General features: G+C 37.8%; 1 protein-coding gene across 5 annotated transcripts in view; it reads right to left on the bottom strand.

Annotated features, from left to right (window-relative positions):
- The window catches only part of LOC139748567 (RCC1 and BTB domain-containing protein 1-like), a 93,762-nt gene extending 84,542 nt beyond the window's left edge, over positions 1-9,220 (bottom strand). For all 5 annotated transcript variants that reach the window (XR_011712771.1, XM_071661607.1, XM_071661606.1 and 2 more), the window contains exons 1-3: positions 9,045-9,220; positions 3,627-3,776; positions 1,114-1,325 (exon numbers count right to left, since the gene is read on the bottom strand). Coding sequence is in view for 4 of the 5 variants with exons in the window: in XM_071661607.1 (XP_071517708.1) it covers positions 1,114-1,325; positions 3,627-3,776; positions 9,045-9,123 (441 nt within the window). In the remaining variant the exon portion in view is untranslated. The remainder of the gene's footprint in view (positions 1-1,113; positions 1,326-3,626; positions 3,777-9,044) is intronic.
- Between the last annotated feature and the right edge of the window lie 11,703 nt (positions 9,221-20,923).

The following is a 20,923-nucleotide window of genomic DNA, read 5'->3' as shown; positions in this document are numbered from 1 at the left end:
AAATCATCAACATACCTCTAACCCACTAATTATACATCTCCCATGTTTCTAAAGTATACCATGGACTGATAGAAATTTAAATTAAACTGATATTAAATATAAGTTAAATTAATGATTGAAATACAGGTACTCATACACCTGCTGAGGACTGAGGTGCTCGTTAGCTATGAGTTTCACAAATTCGCCCACATACTCTGGAGCTCCTTCGTGGTTTCCAGACCGCTTTTCTCCGCACACTTTATTCATGGAAATTCCATGATGCTTCTTGAATATTTGAAGCCATCCTTCACTATAGTCACGCTCATGTTGTAATCTAAGTTCTTTATGGAACATCTTAGCCTGGTCCATTATCATGCTACCTGACAAGTCCACTCCATCACTCTGATGCTGTTGAAACAATTCCATCATCACCTGATCATGCTCAGTACTCTTACCATATTTCATAATTTTTCTAATCTTCATTTGCTTTTTGGAATCGCTGTCTGCATAGAATATCAATATATTCTCCCTTTGCATCTTTATATCATAAACAGCTGATGAACCAATACTGTAGATGTCACACAGCTTACACACCGAAACACCAGTCCATTTTTTTCAACAGTTCTACTTTATCTTGGATCGATATGGACTGGTGTTTATGTTTGACACCACAACTGACACTCTCATATGCCTTAGAAGCCATAGCTAGGGTTAAATCTAAGCAAAATAAACTAAGAATCTGACAGAATTGCGGTATCACCACCAAGTGCAGTGTAAAGAAGGTAAATAAGTGCACCCCTTCACACAATGCCATTTGTGGCCGCCCAGTAAACTAGTCTGGTGGCCGCAGTAATTTCAAGTTCCCTCATAATTTTGTCTGGACTAAAGGAGGTGCCGAACCATCAGTTGCCGAAAATTCAGTGGTGTACCTATACCATGGTTCGGCGGTTTCTAAAGGGTGAGGAAGGTAAGCAATTCCTCACTTGAAATACTGAGGGTTAAAAGGATGTAACCTTGATAGTGCAATGATATCCTAGAGAATCTCTCATGCTTGTGGGAGAGGCTACAGAGGAGTGAATACTCATGATACGTAATACATAATACATTAAGATGCAGAATTTTGTATGGCCTAACCTCCCCTTCTTCCGTTAGGGCCAACGAATGATGTGATCCTGCTGCAACTCGCGTCACACGTTTATTATGTAGATGAGTGGTGACCAGGTAAGGTGTCAGGCCCTGGTTAGTGGATCCATTTCCAAGTTGACAATAACCATTGTGTCCCCATGAATACAACTCTCCACTTTCTGTGTATGCTAATACATGTGGACCACTTCCATAAGCAATACCTGCAAAAAATAATTGCAGTTACATATCACCATATCTTAGTTTTCTTTCAACATTTTCTATGATGCTGAAAGAGAAATTAATAAACATTTGTACAGGTTTCATTATGAAAGAAAAAACTAAAAGACGAATACTTGGCAGGAGAAAATATTATGTATTCTTATTCTTACGCACTGTTTCAAGCAGCACCAGGAACACACAAAATGGCCTCATTTGCTCATATCTACTCTAAGGTATATTACACTGAAATCAGAGCTCACCATCTTCAGTCAAACCCAGAGACTATTCTGTAGTTTCCCCTGTTGACTTGGAGCAGACTTGGCAGTGGATGGATGTATGGAGGCTGAAATGGCTGAAGTGAGTCACAGGTTGGGAGAGGGACCTAAGGTCCTGGGTGCACTGAAGAGTACGTGGAAGAAGTCGCTGTCTTTTAGAGCAAAGATGGGTATGTCTGATGGTATAATAGTCCTTAGGGCAAAGATGGTATGTCTGATGGTTTAACAGTCCTAAGTGCACAGAAATGGAAAAAGTTGGAGGTGTTGGAAGTGATATGTCTGTGGACAATATGTGGTGTGAGGCAGGTTAAAGGTTATGGAATATCAAAATGAGAAAGGTGTGGTAGTAAGTGGAATATGAGTGAAAAAGTTGACCAGGTTGATTCCAAATGGTCTAAGACATGTGGACATATTGAATAAAGATAACAAGAGGATATACAGTGTCCATAAAAAATCTTGTCCACCTCTCCATACAATTTCAAAGATGATGTCACACTTACATTTTAGTACTTTGTTCTCTCTCCTTTGGCCTTGATTACCACCTGCAGATGTCTGGACATGGAATTGGCAAGGCTCCGGAAGTATTCTAGGTCCATGTTTTCAGTTCATAAGGTCTTGATTTCCAAAACAAGCTGAAGCAATGATCCAAACCCTGCACTGAGATTTTCTGAGCATAGTGCTGCTGGTACCAATGATGCATAGCACTCAAGTTTCTGGCACTTGCTCTTCCTCTTAAATTTTCTACAACAGCACAGACCACTGTCATGAGTGCAAACAAATTTCTGTTTTTTGTTGGTCTTAATAATACCATAAAATACATGAGGGATGAGCCACTTTCCCATGCTCATGACGTTCAAGAATTCTGTTTTTCAGGAATAAAGAAATATTTTTCAGGCCTCTTGGTATGTGCACCACTGATACCACTCTTATCTGACATGTTATATCTAAAAAATACAAGCTTTTGTACTAAAAAAAAAAAAGAAAGTGTGAGAACCAGAGCAGTGAGTTTGTTTGCATTTTGACTTTATTCTTTCTGACTGGTAGGCAATGACTTAGGTCTTGTTGAATCTTGAATCTTATCTGTATCTCAGACACCTGTTCCCTCCTGGGGCAGCCACAGCAACAGAGTCCCCAAAACCAGTGAACTCCAGTATTGGCTCAGCCTTCAGTGTCTCAACCTTTACAGGCCACTGGTAGAGGGCAACTCTTGCACAGTGTTTACAGAGGCTACTACCTATTGTTCCTACTGACTCTTCATCCTGAATTTTCCATTTAAATCATGTTTATAGGTGTAAATCTACAAATATTAATACTGGACCATTGAAATATTGTAAATTATAGTATACCTAAGAGTATGGATGTAGGGAGAATGTTTTATGAGAAAGAGAAGAAAAACTTGCATTAAGGTGATGTACTGCAGGCTGTCATATGTCCTGAAGCCAAGCATCCTGATCTGAGGCTGAGTGTGCCTGGACTGATGTCAGGCGAATGGACAAGTCCATTAATCTCAAACCCTTTTCAGACTAAATTTTTGATGTAACAGACTTTAAGGGAAATTTCAGCTAGATCCAACACTAAGTCTGATGGAGTTTGGATTGTAATAGAGCGAAACACATCAGAATGGGGTCTCATCATATTTTTCATAAATCTGTTGCATCTACAAATAGTTACATGTATCTATCTGAGCTTATCCCTTCAATTTTAAATGTTGAAAGTGTGAAATGTTGCCATATATATTCTTGTTATATGGGGGGATTCTCAGGACTCCAATAACTATATTAGTGGTCACTGCAAACTTGCAATATGCAAATTAAGTCTTATCACTGATTCTACGAAATCATATTCAGTATCTCAGATGCTTGGAAATACTAATGTAAAAGCATATATGAAACAAATAAAGAAAAAAATAGTTTTCAAATATACAGTGGCACCAAATTCATGATTCTCAGATTTTCTAAAGCTGTTGTGTGAAGCTGTAAATTTCAATCAGACATGTAGAAGCAACAAACAATATTCATGCAGTCATACCTTTAACCTTTTTCTGACAGAGTGGTTCAATTTTACGAGGCTCCATTGTGCTATTTTGATCTCCGACACCAAGGCATCCTGAGCCATTGAATCCAAGGGCATACACATCATCATCTTTGGTTACTATAACTGCTTCATTACCTAGGCTGCCTGTAAGTGGAATAAAATTAATTAATAACAAGACTGCCCTGACTTAAGGATATCACGTGGGCAAGTATTCAGAGTTATATGCAATGACAATGTTCAAAATACTGAAGCACAGTGATTAAATACTCAGTTCTGAATAGTGGCTTTTAATGCTAAAGAATACTGAAAGATTCTAAAGGAGCACATCAAAACTGAGAACGTCTACCTTTCATCACTAACTCGACTCTGAATTTCACAGGTGGATCTAATACAAACAGCCTTTTAAACTGCCCGTACACAATCTCAACCTAATGCATTAAAAGTGATACATGAACTTCCACACTTATGATTGTGCTCTATAATTTTTCATTCTGCACAATAACTTGATTCATTAAGGAAGACCAACATCATTCACAGTATCTACATACACTCCATACCCAAGACTTCAATTACATCTCTTCTCTTGCATAGCCATCTGTACTGTCTCCCAAACCTGATTTCACCACATTCAGTCCATGCCACTTAAGAGTCCCACTCACTCTCAAACTTATCTCACACAAACCAAGTTAGTCCAATTTTCCCTTCTCAACATTATCAACATACAAATCCTTTTGTTTCTCCATGTCTTTCTTACACACATTTTTTAAAACAAACACCAGGTCCACAAGTCTTATATCACTCCTGAAACCACATTGTTCCTCTCCAATCTGATGCTCTGTACATGCCTTCACCCTCTTGATTGTCCCCCTCCCATACAACTTACCAGGTACACTCAAGATACTGATACCTCTATAGTTCAAAAATTCAATTTTGTCCCCCTTGCCTTTATAAATGGCATCATACACACTTTCTGCCAATCCTCAGGCACCTCACCATGATCTATGCATACAATAAAATTCCGAACAAACCAAAACAACAACACAGTCACTCCCTTTCTTAGGAAATTCAACTGCAACACCATCCAATCCAGCAGCCTTGCCACATTTCATCTTATGCAAGGCTTTCACCACCTCTTCTCTCTTTACCAAACCACTTGCCAATCTATCCTTAAACACATTCATCTATCCCCAACTCGTATCATCACTATCTGTTTCCACTTCCCCAATGGTCCCCCTTCAATAATGTTCCCATTCGTTCTTTTATTTTTCTCTCAGTTAACCTCCTTTCCAAATATATCATTTTCCCTGAAGTTTCTGATACCTGCTCATCCCAAGTCTCATCTGCCCTAGATTTCAATCTTTGCACCGTCCTCTTAACTATCTGCAACTTTCTCTTGTCCATCTCCCAATCAATTGCAACCCTTCCCTGTAAGTACTGCCCATACATCTCCTTACACTTTCACTGGCAACTTTACTTAGTCATCCTATCACTAACTATTTTTTCTCACCTGCTAACCTCCCATCTGCATACTTTCTTGCATGTGTCAGCAATACTTCCCTAAAATATCTCCTAATCGTTACCCACTCACATTGCTTTGTTTACTCTCACTTTCTGCCATTCTACAGCCAATCTCTCTTTGTATTTCTTCACACACGTCTTTTACAAGCTCACATACTCTCACCACCATATTCTCACTCATATCATTTTGTCTTTCCTGAAAACCTCTACAAGTCTTCATCTGTGCCTCCACCAGGTAATGATCAGACATTCCGCTAGGTGCCCCTCTCAACGCATTCAGGTTCAAGTTCTTTTTTCTTTTTTTCATGCCTATGAATGAGCACATAGTCAGATAATGCCCTCATATGATCTTTCCTACTCATTGACATATGCTTATGTATGTCCCCCTTTTTAAACCAGATGTTACTAATCCTTTTTCAGCACACAACTCCACAAGCTCTCTACCAATCTTATTCACGATGTTGGATGCCCCATGCCCCCTCCCAAGATCATAACCTCAACTGTCATATTACTCATTTTGTCATTTAAATTACCCACCACTATTAGCCAGCCTCTTGCATCAAAACAGTTGACAGACTCCCTCCGCTACTCCCAAAACACTTGACTCTCAACACCTTTCTTCACAAAGCCAGGTACATAAGCACTGGCAATCACCCATCTCTTGAAAACTACTTTCATTTCTACCCACATCTGTCTGGAGTTCACTTCTTTACACTCAATCACACATTCCTACAACTCCAGCTTCAGCAGTAGTCCTATTCCTTCCTTAGCTCTTAATATCAGAGCAACTTTACCTCAAAAATATTTCCTAACAATTCTTGCCTTATACCCTTGAGCTTCGTTCCACCACAGACAGCCAAAGTTTTCAGGTTCCTTTACTCAAACACAGTACCTTTCTTTTATTTTTTCTCAACTTGGTAAAATCCAAACATATTTAGACACCCCATCCTAAGCCTCTGAGGAGAATGAGCAATAAATGCTTGGCTCCTTTTGTTCCATCTGCAGAAACTGTAAATGGCCAAAATTGGCCAATTTCTTTCACACTCAGTCTCTAGTTGTCATGTGTAATGCACCGAAGCCACAGCTTTATATCCACATCCAGACCCCATATACCTTTCCATGGTTTACCCCCATTTCACATGCCCTGGTTCAGTCCACTGACATGTTGACCCCAGTATAACACATCGCTCCAATTCACTCTATTCTTTGCAAGCCTTTCACTCTCCTGTATGTTCAGGTCCCGATCGCTCAAAATCTTTTTTCACTCCATCTTTCCACCTCCAATCTGGTCTCCCGCTTCTTGTTCCCTCCACCTCTGACACATATATCCTCTTTTTCAACCTCTCCTCACTCATACTTTCCATATGTCCAAACCATTTCAACACACCCTCTTCTGCTCTCTAAATCCACTCTCTTTTTATTTCCACACATCTCTCTTACCCCTTTCATTACTTACTCGATTAAACCTCACACCACATATTGTCTTCAAATAATTCATCTCCAACACATCCACCCTCCTCCGTACAACCCTATCCATAGGCCATGACTCGTAACCATATAATACTGTTGGAACCACTATTCCTTCAACCATACCCATTTTTGCTCTCCGAGATAATGTTCTCTCCTTACACACATTCTTCATCACTCCTAGAACCTTCAAACCCTCCCCCTACCTGTGACTCACCTCTGCTTCCATGGTTCCACTCCCTGCTAAGTCCACTCCCAAATACCTAAAACACTTCACTACCTCCAATTTTTCTCCATTCAAACTTACAACCCAATTAACTTGTCCCTCAACCCTACTGAACCTAATAACCTTGCTCTTGTTCACATTTATTCTCAACTTTTTTCCTTCACACACTTTTCCAAACTAAGTCACCAACTTCTGTAGTTTTCCACTTCAATCAGTCACAAGTGCTGTATCACTGGCAAATAACAACTGACTTACCAGGCCCTCTCATCCTCAACAGACTGAATACTTGCCTCTCTCTCCAAAACTCTTATATTTCCCTCCCCAAGCACCTCATCCATCAACATATTAAACAACTGACCTTTACTGGGAATCACTCTCCTCTTCCTACTCGTACATATGCCTAACATCCTTAGTATAAACTTTTCACTGCTTCTAGCAGCTTACCTTCCACACCATATACTCTTAAGACCTTCTACAAAGCATCTCTATCATCCCTATCATATGCCTTCTCCAGATCCATAAATGCTACATACAAATCCATTTATATATATATATATATATATATATATATATATATATATATATATATACATATAATATTTTTTCATACTTCATTGCCATCTCCCACGTTAATGCTTTACAGGCCCTGGATCAGTTCACTGACAGCATGTCAATCCCTGTATACCGAACTGTATCAATTCTGCAGCATGATCACTCTCCTTGTCTTCTTTTGCGGACCATTTACGATTTACTCAATTATGGGTGTGACTGTTCTATTCTAACTAGAATAATGATCATCAAGATCAATCTTGGCTGCAAGGGAGATTAGATGAGGTTTCCACAAGTTTTAATATTTCACAAGTGTATTACCAACCATACTTTTACATCAACTAACTCCACATTTTCCCTCATATTCTACTACTACCTTATCTAACACTCTCTGCAGTAATCATATCCAGGATTATTGTGTGTGTGTGTGTGTGTGTGTGTGTGTGTGTGTAATATTCTCAAATATTCTAAAATAAAAATTGCTCCCTAAGTTTGTTATGATTAACTAGACTAATTTTCAGAACAAAATAACATACAAATTAACCTGGTAGGACAATGCTTACATGCATCCTTTCATATATGGAGCCCCACTATGCAACATATGAGGAAGCTAATGTAACTAATGTAAGAGTATTTTTAGGCATACACAGCAAGTTGTGTTGTATCACTGTAAGTATTTTTGTCACAAACAAATCTCGTTAATAACAGATACCATCAATTTTATCTATCAATTCATCAGAATAACACAGCTTCAAAATCCATTTAGTACATAGCATATGAGTGCGAATCTCATACAAGCTACCTTGAGAACTCCACTAATACAGACAACATATGGAGAAAGGCTAAACTTTAGTATCTGCAACAATTCATGGGAAGCCTCTAAAAACACTGGTGGCTGTAAAATTTACCTTGAAGCACCAACATCCTATTCAGGAATGGATATATGCCAGCCACAAACAAAAACAAAAACAAAAAACACTGATGTACACTCCCCATCTACAATGGTTTAATATCAATCACTAATACATACTGCTTATGTTCATGCTAAAAAAAAAACTGTTCTTTCATTCTTTAAATAATACACTAGCTTTCAAGAACAAAATCACTCAATATCCAAAGCTATCAAAAAATCACTCATATCCAAAGCTCTCAGTGATGCAGAACTAAAATATATGAAAACTTATATGCCCTCATCACTACCACAGCAAAAGAATATCACTGAAATTCCAAAGGCAGAGGAGTGAAGCCATTAAATTGATACTATACTATAACTGTAGTCACTGCAAAATGAAATCATTGATATCATGTGACAGGGATGGTCCCGTAAACTACATACTTACTTATTTTCTTCCAATAACGCCATATATCCTAATTCCCATTCCACATCTTGTTTTCCGACCAGGTGACCTACAGCCCACAGCCGACCATGACAGCATTTCGACCTCAAAATCAATGAAGCGAACAAAAATTTTTTTTATATAGACTTTAGATCTCCAGGTTGTATGGAAATCAGGCACTCATCAGGTTGCATTCCACTGCCTAAGTAAATATCATTAATGATACACATATCCGAAGCCTCTAAAGGGCAAAAATAAGGAATAACTTCTAAAGACACACCAGACTTTTCCTTCAATATCATAACAAAATCTTACCAAAGACACAGGCCAATTTCATCTTCTCTATAAATTCTGGCTTGAGTAAACTGAAAATTGGCCATTTTTCCAGCTCCATCGTCACACTCAGTTTAATACTGATCAAGGCAACAACATCAATGCTTCCCAGCTGACCATGACAGACGGCAAAAGGTTTGTTGATATTGTACTGGTCAGGGAGGTGCAACACAGAAGGTCAAGGTGGATCTTTAATTTGGCTTTTCTAGCGACCTCTAGACACCTTGATAGTGTAACTTACAGTCAATAGATGGCAGCACCTGTATACTGGGGCCATTCTTTTTTTTCATTGTAACTTACAGTCACTAGATGGCAGCACCACCATACTTAGTCAAATTACATTTTCGTGAAGGGATGAAATAGATTTGAGTTATGACTTCACCAGCGAGTTATTCTGGTCATTTACTTACACCTTAAAAATAATGATGAGCAAACTCGCCATTGTCAAGTTACTGAGTCCCAAAAAATAGTTCTCTGGTAGATCTTATAAGCCGTGTCGCTGTCTTAACCAAAAAAGAAAAAAAAATCAATGCTAGACAGACATATGACGTTGAAAAGGGGGACTTTCATTTTTGAGCATATGCATAATAAAACTAAACATGCACAGGATGGCAAATAGTTCATACACTATAATCGGTGGAAAAACAAAAACAAATAGAATTCTATCATGTGAAAAGAATGAACTATGATTATGGAAGGTTTCCTTCATCAACATGGGGTAACAGACCAACTACTACCTTCCTTGATAATCTTTATTCAGATAAAACTCGCCGTTACACTGTGTCCTCTAAAACGCAATCCCTGCCATATTGAGGACACCTCTGCAAGTTCCGTTATGGACTCGTCCAGAGCCCACACGTCATCAAAGATCTTCGTACAGCACGAGTCTTTTTATTCATCCTAATGCTACTTGTAGATTCAAGTGACAAAGCATTGTGAATTTTGGAAAATCTGGCCTTCATATCTAAATGAGGGCAGCAAGAGGAATAGTAGCCATGCTTAGAAAGTAAAGTTTGCAAAACCTAAGCAGTTAAGCATTAATCATATACAAGCATAACACTTGGTGATGGTACAACAATGGTTGGTTCAGTTTAACCTACCGATTCAAAGGTACTATAATTTCTTGGGTATGCAGTTCGGCTTTGAAAGAAAATGCCATTTTCTAGGATAAAATTCCTCATTCTAAGCAGGGAATATTTGTCAATAACATTGTTCTGCATGTCAAAAATCGGTTGCAATGATCAAATTATATTTTCTCCTATTTAGGCTGTTTGAATTATAATCCATATGAACCATTCCCTCGCTTTAGATCGTAAGCTGAATACTTCCAAAAATTGTATTTCCATTTCTATGGATGGTGGTAATACAGAATTTGATTTTTACTTCATGAGCTGTCTCATAAAAGTTATCATAATGCTCATTACTTAGCTCAATAGCACTATTTCTTCAAATACCCTCTTTAAACTCTTTGTCATTTACGATGTCTTCTAGATATTTCATTTGTTATCGCTTTTGTATGGCGTGATCAATGTAATGAATAATCTTTTGCCGAGGTAAACTTTTGCCTACGGTAATGTCTGTTCTTTAGGTTAGGATTTTCAGTGACTGGCGAAGTGTATGTTTAGTTCCAATGTATAAAGGGGTAGGGGACCAAAGTGAGAGTCCAAATTACAGAGGATTGTGTCAAGTGAATATGGCAAGTTACAGTAGAATGGCAAATGATGGGTGTTGTGGCACTGAGAGCATCAGTTTGAGGAGACAACAGGGTTTCAGCACATTCACATCCTAGTATCTTTTGCATGTTTTTTCATTTGTAATACAATAATGCATGTGTACCATATTTCTTACCCTTGTGTACTTCTTCAAACTAGTCTCCAATCACCAGTCCTTTTTCAGCACTAACTCTACCTGTTCACCGTACTGGATATCCCCTGATCACAATTATACCCTTGTAAATGACACACTACTCACTTTGGCATGTACATCACTCAATTTGCTGTACAGTGCTTGTTTTTCTCATCTTCAATAATAAAATTGGTTATTGGGTCTTAAAAAGAGTTCAAATTAGCAAGTGAAGTAGAAGCCAGTATAAGAATCCGAATGTTTCTTTCCTATAGTGCACTATATAGTCACTATCTCTTGGTGAATACGTCTGGTAAGCATCTGAATTATCTTTGCCTTACAATATTTTTTTTTTTCGTAAAAGCTAAATTTTCTGAATGTGTCCTTTCATAGACAGACACCTCTGCCTTCTTTTTTATCTATGTATGAAACTTTTATTTTTTACAGCAGCTCCATGCCTCGCTTTAGTGGGTTATTGCTAGGAAAAAGATGTAAATCATTCATTTGCTCGCATCCATTCTATTGCTGTCATGTAAAATGCAGACACATTGGAGCCCCAGTCCAAAACCAAGCCCATGAGAACTTTCTTTGAATTCCGGAACTGCACACTGCCCCTGTATGCTACTGATGAAACTCGCTCTAACCTATGCATGTTCAAGTCCTGATCACTCAAAGCTTCTTTCTCTTCCATCTTTCCACTTCCTCCTCGGTTTCTCTCTTAACTTTCAGCATACATACCTTTTCATTCATCCTCTCCCTATGTCCAAACTATTTAAGCACACCCTCCTATGCATTTTCATAAAATACTTCACGTGCTACCACATCCCTTTCTTTCTTTTCAGTTCTTATTCAATCAACTCTCGTCAAACCAAATTTTGTCCTTAAAAATTTCTTTTCCAGCACTCACCATGTTTCTTACTTTTCCATCTAGGGCCCTTCCCTTGCATCCACGCAACACTACTAGGACAACCATACTATCAGTCTTTCTCCCAGGTACAATGACCTCTCTTTCTACACATGAAAAGAACTTACTTTAACCCCTTACCCACACTATGGCTCACTTCAGTTTCTATGGTTTCATCTGCAGCCATATCCACACCTAGTTATCTAAAACACTACTCTCTTCAAGTACACTCCATTCAAACTTTCCTTCATACACTCCAAGAAACCATGAATCACTTATTCCTCTGCCCTCCCTCTGCTTTGGTGGTGCTACATCCTGATAATCCTGCACTGTAATATAGTATCATGTACAGTAATGTACTGTGTATTTCATTTCTGTACATACATGAGGAAAATATGAAGTAGGGAGGTTGGAGATTGCACTGTAATAAAATATATTTACACAGTATCAACACTGTGTGTAGGTTTGTCTTATGTCCGATGTTTGCAAGTTGTAAAGAACTAGGTATATTTCTGTACTTTTAGAGAAAAAATATGATTTTTAAAATATAAAATGCTTAATTCTAACCTAAAAGTGTTCATCATAGGACTTACGGTCGGTCTCACTTGCCTTTCCTCCTAACCCTCCATGGACTCTACCAAGAATGTAACCCTCTGGTTGGGCAATGGGCTCCTGTGCCACCTCACCTTAGTTAATAATGCCAAGACCATTATTGTATTCCATTGCTACTTGCTGTTTCCTCACAGCATTTGTCTTCTTGATGTACTTTTAATAGTTTTCAGTGGTTTTGGAGCATTTTTCATTACATTTGTAACCATCATATAAAAAAGGACTCACAGTGACTGACATTTGCTACATTTATGGGGAAAAAGTATGTAAAAGCAATCTTAATTGTGAAAGTAATACGAAGAGAGGTTAAAAGCTTGGGCTTAACTTTAGGATGTGGTTTAGAACAGAATTATCATAATCTTTTTTAATGTGTCCAATACTCACCCTTTGCTTTGGCCTAGAATAATAGGAAATCAATCTTAAATAAATACGACCACTAAAAACTCTACAATCCTAAAAGAAGAAAACTGCAGGTTTTCCCACACCATAAGGTACTTCAACCTAGTATTTTATCCAATTCTAATAATAAAAAACCATCTCCTTTTGTCTATTCTGACTGTCTAATTGCAGCACAACAAAATTCTGGCAATTTTTTTTTTTACCACCAGAAAATTCTTTTCAGTGTACTTTAGTATATATAGCCATACCCTGTTCATACAAAGCAGATAAAAATCTTTATCTATCAATATCTCTGGTGCCCCTTCCCTTCAGGAAATCCCTGAAAGGGTTGGCCACAGCAAAAGTCTCCATATAATCTATAAAATTCCCTACAACAAATCCATAATTCCAAGATTAGAGAGTGATTACCCACTTGACTGCACGTGCTAAGTAACTCAGAAAAATAATACATACTTAATAAATGAAATATTCCAGTGGTCTTGAAACACCCTCATAATAGTTCTAGTATTCTCAAAAAGGAACTTGGAAGGAAAACAATCCCAGTAAAAGCCTATTAAAACAATGAATAAATCTTCATATCATTGATAAAACAAACAGGCTTTGACAACTTGAACTAGGTCACTGATGGCATGGAGGGTGAAGGTAAGGAAAGAGGGAAGTTAGAAAATCAATTATCTCACATTCAGTCCATTCTATAATACCAATCACCTTGTGATATCTAAATTGCTTGTAGTTTTTTTAAGATTACGGATATAATCATTAACATCTGTGGCAATACCTTTATAAAATAAAAACATCCTTTCAAAACTTTTGTCAAATTATTATCTATGAATATCTGTCACTTACAAAATAATATCCTTCCCTTAAGTTCATTACACAAAGCATTTATATAAAGCTGTAGGTCATTACTCTAAAACTCATAATTTTCTTGTTATATATACAAATATAAGCAGACTGTATGGTTAATTCTTAAAGTATGACTGTGATACAGTAAATGTACAATAAGAAAAAAATCAATGCTAAAATTATGCACTCTGAAGTAAACTTTCACTCCAGTGTGCTGGAAATTTGTACTGTACTTGATTATTCCTTCATGGACTTCTGCTAAAAATGCAATAAACTACCCTTTTTCTTCAACTGATCATTCTCTCCACATATATTTTCTCCTAAAGCCTTGTTCTTTTTATGGGTCCAGCAGCAGTTTTATCAGATTCCACCTCATTTCTTGCAAATCTTTTATCAAACACATCATAAAAGCCTTTTGTTTTTAGTTTTATGATCTTCAACTCCACTCCTATACACAGATAGAATAAGTATATAAATGCATCTTTAGTAGAAATAGATTTTGCAAAGGTGGGTTCCGGTTAGGTAGAAATAGTAGGCAGGGATATTTACATGGGAGCATGAGGAAGAAGTAGTAGGTTGGAACATTAGATAGTAGTAGTAGGGAGAATATTAGGAGAGAGCCTCTGGAAACAGTGCTAGAGTTGCCCTCTGCCAGTGGCCTGTTAAGGGTGAGGCACTAAAATCCTAAGCGGCACCTGAGTTCTCCAGTTATGGGGACTTTTACTGTGGCAACCCCCTTGAGGAAGCTCCCAATGGGAACAGGTTTCAGAGACATACATATATAGACAGGGTTCAGGTCCCTGATTCCAAACCTACAAGCTGACAAAGGCAAGGATACTTAATTCCCTTAGGAAGACTCTCAACCTTTATTCTATCAGTTCCCCTAATTCTTGTCCAAAACCTTTCTCATTTCCATATAAAAATGGGCTGTAACCTTGAACAGTAACAATCTTCAGCATCTTTTACGTTTACATATTTCATCCCATAAATACTTCCTCATATTTATCTATATCTGTGATGCCTGTTCCCTTTGAGAACTCCCTAAAAGGAGTGGCTTCAGCAAAAGTGTCCTTATAACTGGTGAAGTTCAGCATTGCTTTTCAGACTGCAGTGCCCATTAATTAAAAGTCTACTGGCAAAGAGCACCTCTAGAGCAGTGTTTTCAGAGGCTCCTACCTAATATTCTTATTGAATACTTCTGCCTCGTGTGTCTACCTACTGTTCATGCCTGGCGTTCCAACTTACTATTTATACCTAATGCTTCTCTCTGATGTTTCTACCTACTACTTCTATCTACAGCTCCTACCATTTTGACAAAAGGAAGGGCAAGTGCATAATACTCACCACAGGAAAATCTAGTTCCGAAAAGAGAGTTGTGCGAGTAAGTGTTGGAAAGTGATTTGTGACAAAGAGAGATTGTTTGTAGACAGAATGCAAGCAGTCCACATATGGGTGAAGCAGAGAAAAGACAGTTACCTGAGTCAGAGGAGTGCAACTTGACAACCACTGAAGTGCTTCCTTCTTTAGCCCTAAAACTGTAGCATATCCCCAATCTCAAGCATGCCAAACCAATTCCTGTTCATTTACAGAGTTCAAAATTAATATGCTTTACTGTCAATTCTTTTGCACTGTGTATCTGCTGAGGCAACCCTCATTCTTCTCATTAGTTTTTGCTTTTTAGTGAAAGTGGTAAATGCTTCACAGTCATTACCAAACAATACCGACACACAATTCTTTAGCAAACCCTTCCCGCACTGCTGTTAGATCTAATACCTGAAGGTATGGATGCTGTCAGCATCTGAAAATTTTAAGAATGATTCAACACGTCCTACCCAACTGAAAGTATAGGAAAGGGAGAACACAGAACTGGTACAAAAAACAAAAATATCATTACCAACTCAACCATATTTTACACTGAAAATCTCTCAAAATAAATATAATATTTATTACACTAGCAACAGTATTCTTTTCAGGCATATTATACCCTCAAAGGGCCACTGGCCAATAAACTGACAGACCATAAGTCAAATAGTAGGTGAATATACTAGTATTGAAAAGGAACACTAAGGATATAAGAGCTAATCATTCCTCAACATTCTATCCCAGTTTCTTGATACATCTGGATAATATAACTGCAATTTCTTAGACACCATCCTCATTAAGTAGGGACTGTTTCATCACACAGCTGTACAAATGCAGATATTCAAACCCCATGGACTAAGTTTTTACATTTAGTTGACACTCTACTATAATAATTTGTACAAAGACATGCATACATGATGATTTACAGTCTGGTAACTATGTGGTCCTTGGAAGCTACTAAGTTTAAAAACAATAACATGATATCTGAGCTCAACATCCTTGCATGCCTAACTAAAGGCATTGCAAACCTCAGAGAAAAAGCTCACATTAGTTTTTAAAAAGATGGACATTCCAATATGGATGCATCTTCTCTTGCAATACACACTGGCACATGAGAGTTACACCCAAAATATATGTATATCACATTATCTCAAATATCAGTGTAGTTATTTTTATGTTTATTTTGAAAGTCTGCAGTAACACACTACCAGTCTGCTGAGAAAATACTGCGAGGAAACATAAATAAATATGTTCTTTTAATTATAGATCTAAATTCATGAGATTAACAAAATGATAAATCAAATAAATATAATACAATTCCATCTCACAAGGTACTGCTAAAATTACTCATGATAATGTTAACCTTCCAGAGGTTAAAACCAATATTGCTTGCTGGGGCACCTAAACACTTGAGTCTACCATATATGTCATGTTTTCAGTAAAAAATATGACCACAATTTATAATCTGTACCCAGACCAATATATCAACACTTAAAATAATAAAATATGGAAAATATTTAATGGTAGACTGTCAAAAGCTATAAGGAAGATAAATTCTCTCTTAAAATTTCTAGCACATACTCCCTCTCCCCACCAGAAATGTATGTCTTACCATGTGTATGGTTGCACTTTTCAGAAATATGAGTGTAAGTTCATGGCTAACCTGAAGTGGTTCAGTGAAAACACAAAGGAATCTGTTTGGTTCATGACCCTTTTTTTACCAAACCTCAATTTAGTCCAAACTTCCAGTTATAATATATAAATATATCGGACTTTGAGCATGTGATCAAGTACATTCCTATAAGTCCACTTGGAAATGAAACACGATAAGTTCCCAAGTACACATTCATGTAATAATCACATCAGGGGAGATACAAGAAAGAAATATAAGTCTCTTCATTGTATATCAAATGACCCTTATATTTCTTTCTTGTATCTCCCCTGATGATAATATATATATATATATATATATATATATATTTTTTTTTTTTTTCATACTATTCGCCATTTCCCGTGATAGCGAGGTAGCGTTAAGAACAGAGGACTGGACCTTTGAGGGAATATCCTCACCTGGCCCCCTTCTCTGTTCCTTCTTTTGGAAAATTAAAAAAAAACGAGAGGGGAGGATTTCCAGCCCCTCACTCCCTTTTAGTCGCCTTCTACGACAAGTAGGGAATACGTGGGAAGTATTCTTTCTCCCCTATCCCCAGGGATAATATAATATACATATATATATATATATATATATATATATATATATATATATAGTGATGACAAAATATTTCATATGTGACTGAAAGTGTGCACATGCAGTATTGTCATGACATAAGGCATTATATGAAATTTATGATTAATGTATTAGAAAATTATGATGCAATTACTTATTTGAAAATCTTGGAACAAACAGTAATCATTAATGAGGAGATAAATTGTAAATAAAATGGATATGCGGGTGCTATGTATGTGTTTTGAATTTGACATTATACTGTTATTTTCATTTTAGTAATAAAATGAAAACTTTTTAGAATGATGCCTTACATATTTTAAACATACTTATTTAATGTATTCACTTAAAACCTCATAATTTTGTACAAGAAAAGAGTATATCTTATAAACAGCTATGGTAATAATTTGGTAATAAAAATTTCTGAAAACATCTTGAATGGCAAAATTAATATTTTTATAAATGAACAGGATTTTTTCGAACATTAATAAAATGGTGAAATTTGTTATATTTGGTAGAGTATGAATCCACTTGTCTAAAACACCCTGCTTAGAGTGAGCTGTAAGAACATGTGTGAGGGTTTTTTCTCTTCCTTTCCCTTATATATTATTAGGGGAGAAAGAATACTTCCCACGTATTCCCTGCGTGTCGTAGAAGGCGACTAAAAGGGAAGGGAGCGGGGGGCTGGAAATCCTCCCCTCTCTTTTTTTTTTTTTTTTTTTAATTTTCTAAAAGAAGGAACAGAGAAGAGGTCCAGGTGAGGATATTCCCTCAAAGGCCCAGTCCTCTGTTCTTAACGCTACCTCGCTATCGCGGGAAATAGCGAATAGTGTGAAAAAATATATATATATATATATATACAGTATTCATATATTTCATACTTGATCGCCATATCTTGCAAGGTAGTGCCAAGAACAGATGAAGAAAGGCTGCATCTATTTGGATTTCTAAGATGTCATGTGTGATGCACCAAAACCTTGGCTCCTTATTCATAACCAGGCCCCACAGACCTTTACATAGTTTACTCCACGCACTTCACATGCCTTGGTCTTGTCCATTGACAATATGTCAACCCCTGTAAATACACTGTTTCAGGTCACTCTATTTTGTGCGTCTTCCACCCAATCACTCACATTTCCCTCCATCCTTCCATTTCTAATTTGCTCCTCCTGTTTTCTTCATTCTGTTCCCTCCTGACACATATATTCTCTTCATCAACATTTCCTCATTCATTCTTTCTATATGTCCAAACTATTTCAGCACATCCTCTTCACCTCTCTCAACCACACTCTTTTTATGATCATACCTCTTAGCCTTTCATTACCTCCTTGTTCAAACCACCTCACATCATATACTGTCCTCAAACATTTCATTTCCAACACACCTACCCTCCTTTGCACAGCCTTATCTATAGCTAATTGCCTTGCATCCACATAATATTGTTGGGACTACCATACCTACAAACATACCCATTTTTGCCCTCCCAATAACAACCTCTCCCAGAACCTTCACCCCCTCACCCACACACTTCTACTTAAAGGGTTCCATTTGCTGCCAAGTCTACTCCAAGGTATCTAAAACACTTTTCAGTTCCTCCATTTTTCTCCTTTCAACCTCAAATTCTGTTGGTTTCTCCCAGCCACTTCACATAACCTGGTTCAATCCACTGACAACACATTAACCCCTATATACCATATTTCATTTCCCTCCATCCTGTGCATGCCCTTCACTCTCTGGCATGTTCAGGCCCTTATCACTCAAAATATTTTTCACTCCATCCCTCAGCCTCTAATATGGTCTCCCTTTGTCCTTGTCCCCTTCACTTCTGACACATATATCCTGTTGGTCAACCTCAACTTATTCTCTCTGTTTCAGCACATTCTCTTCAGCTCTCAACCACACTCCATCTATATATATATATATATATATATATATATATATATATATATATATATAGTGGTTCCAACAATGTTGTATGGTTGTGAGGCGTGGGCTATGGATAGAGTTGTGCGCAGGAGGATGGATGTGCTGGAAATGAGATGTTTGAGGACAATGTGTGGTGTGAGGTGGTTTGATCGAGTGAGTAACGTAAGGGTAAGAGAGATGTGTGGAAATAAAAAGAGCGTGGTTGAGAGAGCAGAAGAGGGTGTTTTGAAGTGGTTTGGGCACATGGAGAGAATGAGTGAGGAAAGATTGACCAAGAGGATATATGTGTCGGAGGTGGAGGGAACGAGGAGAAGAGGGAGACCAAATTGGAGGTGGAAAGATGGAGTGAAAAAGATTTTGTGTGATCGGGGCCTGAACATGCAGGAGGGTGAAAGGAGGGCAAGGAATAGAGTGAATTGGAGCGATGTGGTATACCGGGGTTGACGTGCTGTCAGTGGATTGAATCAAGGCATGTGAAGCGTCTGGGGTAAACCATGGAAAGCTGTGTAGGTATGTATATTTGCGTGTGTGGACGTATGTATATACATGTGTATGGGGGTGGGTTGGGCCATTTCTTTCGTCTGTTTCCTTGCGCTACCTCGCAAACGCGGGAGACAGCGACAAAGTATAATTAAAAAAAAAAAAAAAAAAATATATATATATATATATGGTTGGTAAGGTTATTTAATGTATGTATGACTCATGGTGAGGTGCCTGAGGATTGGCGGAATGCGTGCATAGTGCCATTGTACAAAGGCAAAGGGGATAAGAGTGAGTGCTCAAATTACAGAGGTATAAGTTTGTTGAGTATTCCTGGTAAATTATATGGGAGGGTATTGATTGAGAGGGTGAAGGCATGTACAGAGCATCAGATTGGGGAAGAGCAGTGTGGTTTCAGAAGTGGTAGAGGATGTGTGGATCAGGTGTTTGCTTTGAAGAATGTATGTGAGAAATACTTAGAAAAGCAAATGGATTTGTATGTTGAATGTGTTTGATGATAGAGTGGCAGATATAGGGTGTTTTGGTCGAGGTGGTGTGCAAAGTGAGAGGGTTAGGGAAAATGATTTGGTAAACAGAGAAGAGGTAGTGAAAGCTTTGCGGAAGATGAAAGCCGGCAAGGCAGCAGGTTTGGATGGTATTGCAGTGGAATTTATTAAAAAAGGGGGTGACTGTATTGTTGACTGGTTGGTAAGGTTATTTAATGTATGTATGACTCATGGTGAGGTGCCTGAGGATTGGCGGAATGCGTGCATAGTGCCATTGTACAAAGGCAAAGGGGATAAGAGTGAGTGCTCAAATTACAGAGGTATAAGTTTGTTGAGTATTCCTGGTAAATTATATAGGAGGGTATTGATTGAAAGGGTGAAGGCATGTACAGAGCATCAGATTGGGGAAGAGCAGTGTGGTTTCAGAAGTGGTAGAGGATGTGTGGATCAGGTGTTTGCTTTGAAGAATGTATGTGAGAAATACTTAGAAAAGCAAATGGATTTGTATGTAGCATTTATGGATCTGGAGAAGGCATATGATAGAGTTGATAGAGATGCTCTGTGGAAGGTATTAAGAATATATGATGTGGGAGGCAAGTTGTTAGAAGCAGTGAAAAGTTTTTATCGAGGATGTAAGGCATGTGTACGTGTAGGAAGAGAGGAAAGTGATTGGTTCTCAGTGAATGTAGGTTTGCGGCAGGGGTGTGTGATGTCTCCATGGTTGTTTAATTTGTTTATGGATGGGGTTGTTAGGGAGGTAAAT

The sequence above is a fragment of the Panulirus ornatus genome, chromosome 5, assembly GCF_036320965.1.
Source record: "Panulirus ornatus isolate Po-2019 chromosome 5, ASM3632096v1, whole genome shotgun sequence".
Classification (NCBI taxonomy): domain Eukaryota; kingdom Metazoa; phylum Arthropoda; class Malacostraca; order Decapoda; family Palinuridae; genus Panulirus; species Panulirus ornatus.
This window is presented reverse-complemented; position numbering and strand designations above follow the sequence as displayed.